The 10,584-nt window shown below is 48.8% G+C and overlaps 1 protein-coding gene across 2 annotated transcripts in view; it reads right to left on the bottom strand.

The window, feature by feature from the left end:
- LOC102482959 (protein C19orf12 homolog) overlaps nucleotides 1–10,584 on the bottom strand; it is an 18,704-nt gene that overhangs the window by 3,224 nt on the left and 4,896 nt on the right. Inside the window, exons 2-3 of one of the 2 annotated variants that reach the window (XM_014584011.2) lie at nucleotides 5,263–5,432; nucleotides 514–766 (exon numbers count right to left, since the gene is read on the bottom strand). In XM_014584011.2, the coding sequence (XP_014439497.1) occupies nucleotides 514–766; nucleotides 5,263–5,432 (423 nt within the window). The remainder of the gene's footprint in view (nucleotides 1–513; nucleotides 767–5,262; nucleotides 5,433–10,584) is intronic. The other variant, XM_014584012.2, reaches the window with a different exon arrangement.

The following is a 10,584-nucleotide window of genomic DNA, read 5'->3' as shown; positions in this document are numbered from 1 at the left end:
CTGACTGCCCCCCTCCCTAAGGTCACACAGCAGTCACTGGCTGGGAGAGGACACATCAGGAGGTAACATGATTCCAGCTGGGTCTGAGGCCCTGAGACTCTAAGAGGGTCCTCAGTCCTGCACAGGCGCTTAGGAGTACCCCCAACGGGAGGAGAATGCCGTGTGGTGGGACAGTGAGCTGGGCAGAACGTCCAGACCCCAACAGGCCAAGGCCTCCCTGACGCCTGCACCCAGCAAGCCTTTGCTTTTCACCGGCTTCCAGTTGAAGGGCTGTGGGTAAACATGAGTGCACACGATCAGAGAAACACAACGTCTTCATGAACGACTTCCAGCACGCGGTGCAGCACAGGCGCCTCTCCGGCAGGTGACCTGGCTCCAGTTTAGGTAGGACACTGAGACGTGTGGATTTCTCAGAGAACCCACTGGGCCTCCCCCGACTCCGCAGTCACAGCAGAGATCACGGAATCACCTACAGGAAACCCGCACCCGCGGAGGCTGGCTTGTTCCTCTTACCGAACCTCGGCTCCCAGCTCCTTGGTGAGGAAGTTGACCAGCATCCCCATCAGCTGCAGCTGCAGGGCTTCGCTGCCCATGACCAGCGAGGTCAGCTGCGTGGCGTCTGTGAACATCAGGGGGCTGATGATGGCAGTGGCTTCGTTAAAGAGCGTCTGCTGCTGGGCACGCGGCAGCTGCATTAAGATCTGAGAAACTGGCTTGAACCCTCCGCTTCTCATCCAGGCACCTAACAGACCCCCCACGGCTCCCCCTAGAAAACAAGAAGGGTTGGGGACCAGCAGTTACGTAATGACTATGTCACTGGACTCCCATGTAGTCGACCGTGGTTCGAGTCCCAGACCCTGCAAGCTTAAACTCACACCTGGCGCCAAGTGCGTGCGTGCCCAAAATCCCAAGAGGAGAATGGAGGAAAAGGGACTACAGCGTGGCCATCCCCCCTGGGGAGAGATTTCTCGCTTTCTGTTTGTCTGTCTCTTTCTGGTGAGTGCTTGGCCCTTCAACAAAAACTTCTCCAAAAGAAAGGAAGGGTTCAATTAGTGGGGCCTTGTTCACAGATGACGACGCCCTGGGTTCTCTCAGGGGGCCCGTCCGCTGTCATGATGAGTGGGCACATTGACCAGAGGGGCAGGAGAGGCTGGGCTCCTGCCTGCTCCCAGGCCTCACGGAAGGCAAAGATGTATGTGGTCTTTGGCCCATTTGGCTCAGGTAACTGACACCCAGCCATGCCCTTCCCTTAGCGCTGCACTTACAGATGCAAATGGTGCATTTACCTCATCTCACCTGGGCTATGCTGGCCAAAAGCCTCTCCAAGGGCTGAGGAAGGCTCCGCCCTTCCCATAAAAATCTCTCTCATCCCCAGGAGAGGGCTGGGAAGCAAATGCATTTCTGAGGACAACGGGGGGGAGGCTGAGTTTCCTCCATCGGGCGGCTGATAGGCTCCTTGCCCCCAGCTGTGGGAAACTGCCTGTGGACTCCGTGGACTCCGTGGTGAAAGGACCCCAGGGACAGGTAAGGAGGGTCTCTCTCTTGGAGCAGTGTTTCATACATCCCCTCCAAGCTGAATGGTGATAAATCACAGATGGAATGTAGCGTACCGTTTGTCTCTCTGCTGCTCAAGAAGGGCACAAACATTATTATTATTATTATTATTCCGCAATCCCTTCTCCTCCATTCTCCTCTCGGGATCTTGGGCACGCACGCACACACGCCCGGCGTGAGTTTTAAGCCACCGGGTCCAGGATGTGAACCGCGGTCGACTACGTGGGAGTCCAGCGACATAGCCATTTCGCTAACTGCTGGTTCCCCACAATATTATTTTTAAAATGTAAATCTATTGCCAAAGTGAGGGCACATTATCTAGGGACTTAGAGATCTTGTATTGGGGCCAGCAGATGGCGCAGTGGTTGCATCGCTGGACTCCACATGGTCAGTTTGAGTCCCCTACTCGATGGCTTAGAAATTATGCCAGCTTGGGGGCTGGCAGGCGGCATGGTGGTTAAAGGCGCCGCATTCCCACATGACTGACCACGGTTCAAGTCCGGAACCTGGTGACTTGCTTTCTTGCATTCCCCTTCTCTTTCTCTCTACCTTTCTCTCCCTCTCTCTGGTTAAATAAAATAATAATAATAATAATAATATCAAATTGAATTAATTAAATAAATAAATCTTAAGACTAAAAAAAAAAAAAAGAAATTACACCAGGCACATGTGCATGTGTGCTCAAGATCCCAGAAGGAGAATAGAGGAGGAAGAATTGAGCATGGCTATTCCTGGCCACACCCCAAGGAAGGTAATTTCTCACTGTCTTTGTCTCTCTCTCTCTCTCTCTCTCAAGCAAGTCCATGTGCCCTATGGCAAAAAACCTCTAAAAATAAAAAAGTAAACATCTTGCATCAGTGGAAAGTTCTACCTAACCAACCACATGTAAGATGCTGCAGGGGTAAGGAAGGTAGGAGTCTTCAACTCAAGTGCCTTCAGGGACAGGTGGGGGACTGAAAGGAGTGAGGAGGGCAGAGTGGGCCTGTGGTAACCGGGAGATTGCTTCTCACCTCAAGGGGCAGCTGCCACATGGAATACCAGAAACTTGTATCTTTAAAATGTCTTACAATTTTTAGGGCAAGCCTGGTGGTTCAGGGAGCTAGGTCCCACATGGCGAACTACACAGTTCTAATCCTAGCCTGGAGGCCTGAAAGACATGCCAGGTGTATGTGCATGCACACTCGAGATCCCAACAGGAAGGAGAAAGAGGGACAAGACTGCAGCATGACCAGGCCCCATCGGGGGTGCTTTCTCTCTCTTTCTCTCCCTCTCTCCAGAGATCACACATGTCTTCTGGAAAAATTGACCCCCCCCAAAAAAAAAAATCATCATTTTAAAATATCAACAATTGAGGATTTAAAAGATGTGGACTGCTGGACTTAGTGACTGACTTCCAAGTAGAGTAGAGAAAGGGGAATAGGAACTCGCAGAGGAAAAACCCAGAAAACACAATCATAACCCCAGTGGTCAAGGTCGATATCAGCGGTGATGTCACATGGAGGTCACATGCCCACCAAAATGATGCAAAACTGAGTCCTTCACTTCTGAGGTATTTTTTCCAAAGACCTGAAGCCCCAGTCTAATCATAAGAAACAAACCGAAATGGAGAGATATTAAATTAAATACCTGCCCACTTTGTCTTAAAACTACCAAGGTCATGGGACCAGCAGTTAGCGTAATGGCTATGTTGCTGGACTTCCATGTAGTTGATCACAGTTCGAGTCCTGGACCTGGTGGCTTAAACTCATGCCAGGTGTATGTGCGAGCGTGCCCAAGATCCCGAGAAGAGAATGGAGGAGAAGGGATCACAGTATGGCCATTCCCCCTGGTGGGGGTGATTTCTCTCTTTCTGTCTCTGTCTCTCTCTGTCTGGGGAGCACATGCATCCCATAGCAAAAACCTCTAAAACAAACAAACAAACAAACTACCAAGGTTACTAACAAGCAAAGTCTGAGAAACTGTCGCAGACCAGAGGAGACCAAGGCAACCGGCCGATTCAATGGAACGTGGTAACTCAGACCAGATCTCGGAGAGGACAAGGGTCATTAGTGTGGAAGCTGGTGAAACCCCATCGAGTCTAGAGAGCAGTTCATAGTAATGTCAGTGTGATGTCTCTGTTTTTTTTTTTTACAATTATCTTATTTAACTTTATTTTTTTTTTACTTATTTTTAAATTTGACCAGAGAGGGACCGAACAAGAGAAAGAGAGAGAGGGAATGTGAGAAAGCAAACCGCAAGTCCTGGGACACAAAACACAGTTAGCCATACGGGAGTGCAGCGTCCTTAATCATCACGCCACCTGCCGACTCCAATGTCTCATTTTAACAAATGTTCCGTGGTCCATGTTATCAGGGTCACTGCAACTAGGGGAAGAATAGGGTGGAATTCTCTTTACTATCTTTGCAACTTCTCTACAAATCCACTATTATTGGAAAATGAAGAGTTTGTTTTTAGAAATCAGCAGAAGAGCACTTTTCTCTCCAGCCTACGTTCACGTGAGGGCTGCAAGCCATACAGACAGGATTTCCACCAAACTGTGAGCCCGCCGAGGCCCCAAATCCAGCATGGTGCAGGCCCTTGGTAAATAAATGCCCATAGCACCCCGCGTGGCAGAGAACTCCTACTGTCATGAGAACACCCAGCTAAACAGTGTTGTGGGGTCTGAGGTCACCACCAGGGAGGCCTTAGCGAGCCCCTTCCCCACTCGGGTCTGAATGGCGGCCAGGTCTCTGACTCCGTACTGGCCTGTGGGCCACAGCCCTAGGACAGGCAGGTCTTTCAAGGTCTGGGACTAGCCTTCTTCCTGCCACTGACCCAGAGGAAGTACTTCATCCGAGCTGCAAAGAACAACGGGGACGTTACTGAATCCTTCACTCATGGCAGACACCAGTTCCCAAACAGAAGCAGGTAGTTAAACCAGCGGGCAGGGATACACGGTCCAGGAGACAGCAGTTTTCTCATCGGTGTTGCTTCTGCATTGGACTTCGGCATTCAGGAAGGGGACTTCCTTCTAAGTGAGTGGCTTCTGGGAAACGGCCACACAGCGTCTGCTCACACTACATGCTCAGCAACCCGAACTTCTTCCCTGGCTCCCGTCTGAAGTCATGTGGTAACGATGGTGGTGGTGACACTTTGGGACAAACTGGGGGAAGGGCAGGGCCAGCACCCTGAGTGTTCAGTTTGGCCTTCCAGCCCTGAGGAAAGGTGCCTGGATGGCACAGATGCCTTTGCCCAGACACGCTGTGCTTCTGAGATTGCACATAGAAAATGTGCATTTTTTAAAGGTTTTTGCCACAGGGAATATGCACTCACCAAAGAGGGACAGAGAGACAGGGCGAGGGAAACTGAGAAATCACCCCCCGGGAGGATGGCCACACTGCAATCCCTTCTCTATTCTCTTTCTGGGATTATGGGCATGCACAAACATATACCCAGCATGATTTTCAAGCTGCCAGGTCAAGGACTCGAATTACAGTCGGCCATGTGGGAGTCCAGTGCCTTAACCACTATGCCACCTGCCGGCCCCCAGAAATGAGTATTTTCAAAAGGACAAGTTCTATACAGGAATCATCTCATAGGAGCAAATGTAACCACAAACTCCTCACACAGGGTGTCACCACTGGGCACCACTTTTAGGAGGCTGTTCCTTCCTGCGGTTTCCAAGGCCCTTTTACGATACCCACAGGCTGTCCCTATGATGGCACTTACCAACGGCTAGTCCCGGTGGGCCACCGACTAGTGCTCCCATAAAAGCCACAATCCCAGTGACCAGTGCACCCCTCCCCGAGTGTTTGAAAGCCGCCTTCATTTTCCTCTGCTCAGAAATGGCACACAGGAGTTTCATGATGTCTTTCGCCATGATGGGCATCCTGGCGGGCCTTAGGGGAAAATTTCAGAGGGAGAGTTTTAGTGAGTATAAGGGCATTTCCACCCAAAAGTTACTCCTCCTAGAGTTCGGAGGAAGGGTCTCCTTTCGAGAGACAGCCATAGCTCCACCATGGGCATGGCCTACAGTAGCCAGACAGTGGGAAGTTCCTGTCACAGGAAGAGCAGGGCAGCAGTCGAGTAATAGGTAAATAGAAGCAGCGGAGGGGATGAAAGGTCTTCCTGGCCCTCTGATTAACCTCTGACTTACGACAGACTGAGGAGCAGCCCCAGCCACACGTTCTACTAGTTCATCGCGAGGGAGGCAAGTCTGAGCTCTCCTGCATCAGTGGCCTTTCAGCCGGCTCAGGCAATCCCCTCTGCACAAAGCCAGGCAGAGACCAGAAGTCCCAGCCACATGTCCTCTTGTGTGTGACAGGGCATCTGAGCTAATGCTGAGCCAGAGAAGGAGAAAGGGCAGGACTCTGGGATTACTTGCCCTTTGTGTGACCCTGAGCAAGACTGAGATAAACCACCTGCAGGCTGGATTCAAGCAAGGAGAGTGGGTATGAAGTGTTTGGTAAGTGCCAGGGACATCACAGACTCTCAGCCATGATGGCTAAAATGAACCTTCTGTTATGAACACACACCACTGGTGTCCTTAGTTAATAGCTCTAAAAAGTCAGTACACATGGGACCTTAAGATCAGGGACAAGATGAGGGGTAAGATGAAGCAATTAGAAAATGCATAAATCAAAGAATTGCAGAAATTTGCAGTAGATATAGATAGAGAGACAGATGGATGGACCTTGAGGGCCACCGTCTGGGGTTAGTAAGCAGTGTGCCCTGCAGGTGGGAAATGGCACCCAGCCACACGTTCTACTAGTTCATCGCGAGGGAGGCAAGTCTGAGCTCTCCTGCATCAGTGGCCTTTCAGCCGGCTCAGGCAATCCCCTCTGCACAAAGCCAGGCAGAGACCAGAAGTCCCAGCCACATGTCCTCTTGTGTGTGACAGGGCATCTGAGCTAATGCTGAGCCAGAGAAGGAGAAAGGGCAGGACTCTGGGATTACTTGCCCTTTGTGTGACCCTGAGCAAGACTGAGATAAACCACCTGCAGGCTGGATTCAAGCAAGGAGAGTGGGTATGAAGTGTTTGGTAAGTGCCAGGGACATCACAGACTCTCAGCCATGATGGCTAAAATGAACCTTCTGTTATGAACACACACCACTGGTGTCCTTAGTTAATAGCTCTAAAAAGTCAGTACACATGGGACCTTAAGATCAGGGACAAGATGAGGGGTAAGATGAAGCAATTAGAAAATGCATAAATCAAAGAATTGCAGAAATTTGCAGTAGATATAGATAGAGAGACAGATGGATGGACCTTGAGGGCCACCGTCTGAGGTTAGTAAGCAGTGTGCCCTGCAGGTGGGAAATGGCAGGAGAACAGGGCGGGCTCTGCCCTGCCATGGGGTGGGCAGGAATGGAGAACCACACACCCATGGGCCACCTCGTAGGGCTGAGATGGAAAATCAAGCAGCACCCTCCTTTTCCTTCAAGAGAGAAACACTAAAAATAGCTGCTCAAGGAACTCGACTGAGAAAGTTTGGAGCAGGCTGAATTGCTCAATATCTTTGGGTTACATAAGCTTTTTTGGACCCAAGGATCATCTAGAACCAGAAGTCGCTAAAGTATACTTGTACACTCAAGTCCATAGACCCACGATATTACCACAAAGTCAGGTTTTTACAAGTTCTCTGGAGTCCAAGGAGAGGTCCGGCATCTCCTGTGCTCCAGTTCTGGTAATTCCCCTTCTTCTTTCCTTTTGATATAGACTCATGCACGTTGAAATGACCTTTCAGTCAACAAGAGACCACATATACCATGGTGGTCCCTTAAGACTGTAGAGTCCCAGGAGAGGTCCGGCATCTCCTGTGCTCCAGTCCCGGTAATTCCCCTTCTTCTTTCCTTTTGATATAGACTCATGCACGTTGAAATGACCTTTCAAACCACCAGATCTCACACTGACCTTTCAGTCAACGAGAGACCACATACACGATGGTGGTCCCTTAAGACTGTATTGGAGCTGAAATACATGTCACCTGGGACACTGTTGCTGTTCTGTCACAGCGGTGTGACCCCTTGGTCATGTGTTGGTGGTGACACTGGGGTAAAACCTATTGCACGGTCAGTTATATCACAGTATAGCACATACAAGTCAGGGACCCCCGAAATTGTCCACTGCAGTCCAAGTCCTGGACCCGGCAGCTCGAACCTCACATTGGGCGCGTGTGCATGTGTGCCCAAGAACCTGAGAGGAGAATACAGGAGAAGGGATTGCTGCATAGCCATCCCCCCGGAGGATGATTTCTCATTTTCTCTCTCTCTGTCCCTGTCTCTCTGGCGAGTGCACACAGCCTATAGCAAAAATCTTTCTAAAAAAAGTATAGCACATATGATTAAATATAGCTCATAATACATGACAATGTAATCAATCAATTACTGACTCATGTATTTATTATATTATTATCATTAGTTTAGAATGTGTTCGTTCTTCTCATTTTCAAAAATGTTTTATAGGGGCCAGCAAGTGGCATGGTGGTTAAGGCACCAGACTCCCGTACAGTTGACTGTAGTTTGAGCCCCAGACCGAGCAGTCTGAAAATCATGCAGGGCGCATGTGCGTGTGTGGTCAAAGTCATAAGAGAAGAATGGGGAAGGGATTGTGGTGTGGCCATACCCTTGGGAGGTGACTTCTCACTTTCCCTTTCTCTCTGTCTCTCTCCGGTGAGTGCACATGCCCTGTGGCAAAAACCTTTTAAAAAAAAACTGCACTATAAACAGTACGCTGTGTTATGCAGAAGCACCTCCTACATCCTGTGTTTGCCACATCTCTGGATTGTATCATTTATTCTTTTTTTCTTTTTTTTTTTTTTCTGGAGAGGTTTTTGCTATAGGGCACGTGCACTCACCAGAAAAACAGAGAGAGACAGAGAGATAGAAAGCAAGAAATCACCCCCCCAGGGGGGATGGTCATGCCACAATCCCTTCTCTTCCATTCTCCTCTCAGGATCTTGGGCACGCACGCACACGCACCTGGCATGAGTTTAAGCCACCGGGTCTGGGACTCAAACCACTGTTGGCTACATGGGAATCCAGTGACATAGCCATTACGCTAATTGCTGGTCCCTGGATTGTATCATTTACTCTTGTGCTTGGTTTAATCTCATTGTGTTCATCATGGCCCAGCCACCTGGCAAGATGTGGAGATGGAAGACAGTGATATGAATGAGTGTGACTCTATGTAGGCCTAGGCTCATGTGTGGGTGCCTTACTTTCTAACAAAAATATTTTAGAAGTTATAAAAATGTAGTCATAATAATGAACAATGCTAAAAAGAAAGAAGATATATTTGTAGCTATATAATATATACATACTTTAAGCTAAGTATTACTGCAAGAGTCAATAACTTAAAAAGAAAAACATGAAAAGCTGGAGCCTGCAGTTGGTGTGGCTGTTAAGGGACTGGATTCCTACCTTGCCGATAGCAGTTCATATCCTGGACCTGGCAGCTTGGAAATCACGCCAGGTGCATGTTCATGCATGCCTCAAATCCCAGGAGCAGAATGGGAGAAAAGGGGTTGTGGTGTGGCCATCCCCCTGGGGAGTGATTGCTCACTTTCCCTCTCTCTTCAGCAAACTCATGCAACCTTTGGCAAATATAATAAAAAATAATAAAAAATATAAAAAGAGAGAGAGAACAGTTTATATAGTAAAATAATTACTGTAAGTTCAGATTAATTTATAAACTGAGAAAGTTTGGAGCAGGCTCAATATCTTTGGGTTACATAAACTTTTTTGATCCAAGGTTCACCTAGAACCAGAACTCTCTAAAGTAAACTTGTACTCTCAAGTCCATAGAGCCACCACGTTACCACAAAGTGGGTTTTTACAAGATGTGGAGATGGTGTTTCTAACCTCTACAGCCGTGTTCAGGTACCGTCCTAGGCCTTCACACTCCCTCACTGACTCACCAGAGCGACGTCCAGCCCTGAAAGCTCTCCTCTAGATAAGTGACCTATACAGTTATGCCATTTTTAAATTAATTATTATTTTTTTTCAGAGAGATTTTTGCTGTAGGGTGTGCACAGCAGAGACAGAGAAAGAAAAAGTGAGAAATCAACCGTCAAGGGGAGATGGCTATGTCACAGTCCCTTCTTTTCCATTTTGGGGAGACACACACATGCACAGTATGTTTCAAGCCTCCAGGGCCCAGGATTTGAACCACAGTAGGGAACATGAGAGTCCAGTACTTCAACCACTATGCCAGCTGCTAGCGCTGACTTTTTAATCTTTCATACTTTTTTTGTTTGTTTGTTTGTTTGTTTGTTTTGAGAGGTTTATTCCTGTAGGGCACATGCCCTTCCAGAAAGACAGAGAGAGACAGTGAGAAATCACTTCAGCGGGGAGATGGCCATGCCGCAATCCCTTATCCATTCTCCTCTTGGGATCTTGGGCAGGCATGCACACGCTCCCAGTGTGAGGGTCCTGGACTCGAACCACAGTCTACTATATGGGAGTCCAACGACATAGCCGTTATGTTAACTGTTGGTCCCATATTTTTTTTTAAGAGAACTTTTTGCTATAGGGTGCGTGCGCTTCCCAGAGAGACAGAGAGACAGAAAGCAAGAAATCAGAGATGGCCATGCCACAATCCCTTCTCCTCTGTTCTCCTCCCGGGATTTGGGGCACACATGCACACATGCCCAGTGTTGAGTTTTAAGCTGCCAGGTCTGGGACTCGAACAATGGTTGACTGCATGGGAGTTCAGTGACATAAATATCCCATCATGACGCTGGTCCCTCACAGTGTGTTTTTACTGTACCTTTTCTACACGCAGACACGTTCAGATATATAAACACTCACCGCCGTGTCACAGCTGCCTACAGTCTCCGGTCCCGTAACACGCTGTACTTCTTGGCAGCCTAGGAGCACTGAGCTGCACCACAGAGCCCAGGGCTGTAGGAGGCTACCCCGACTAGGGTTGTGTAAAGACGCTCCACGGTGCTCACGTAATGACGGTGAGTGACACCTGACTGTATTTAGACCTGTGACTCCCCACAGGTGCGTAGGAATCACTGAAAATCCTGTCCCATACAGCTAGTC

Source organism: Tupaia chinensis, unplaced genomic scaffold (assembly GCF_000334495.1).
Source record: "Tupaia chinensis unplaced genomic scaffold, TupChi_1.0 Scaffold145396_1, whole genome shotgun sequence".
In the NCBI taxonomy this organism is placed as follows: Eukaryota; Metazoa; Chordata; class Mammalia; order Scandentia; family Tupaiidae; genus Tupaia; species Tupaia belangeri.
This window is presented reverse-complemented; position numbering and strand designations above follow the sequence as displayed.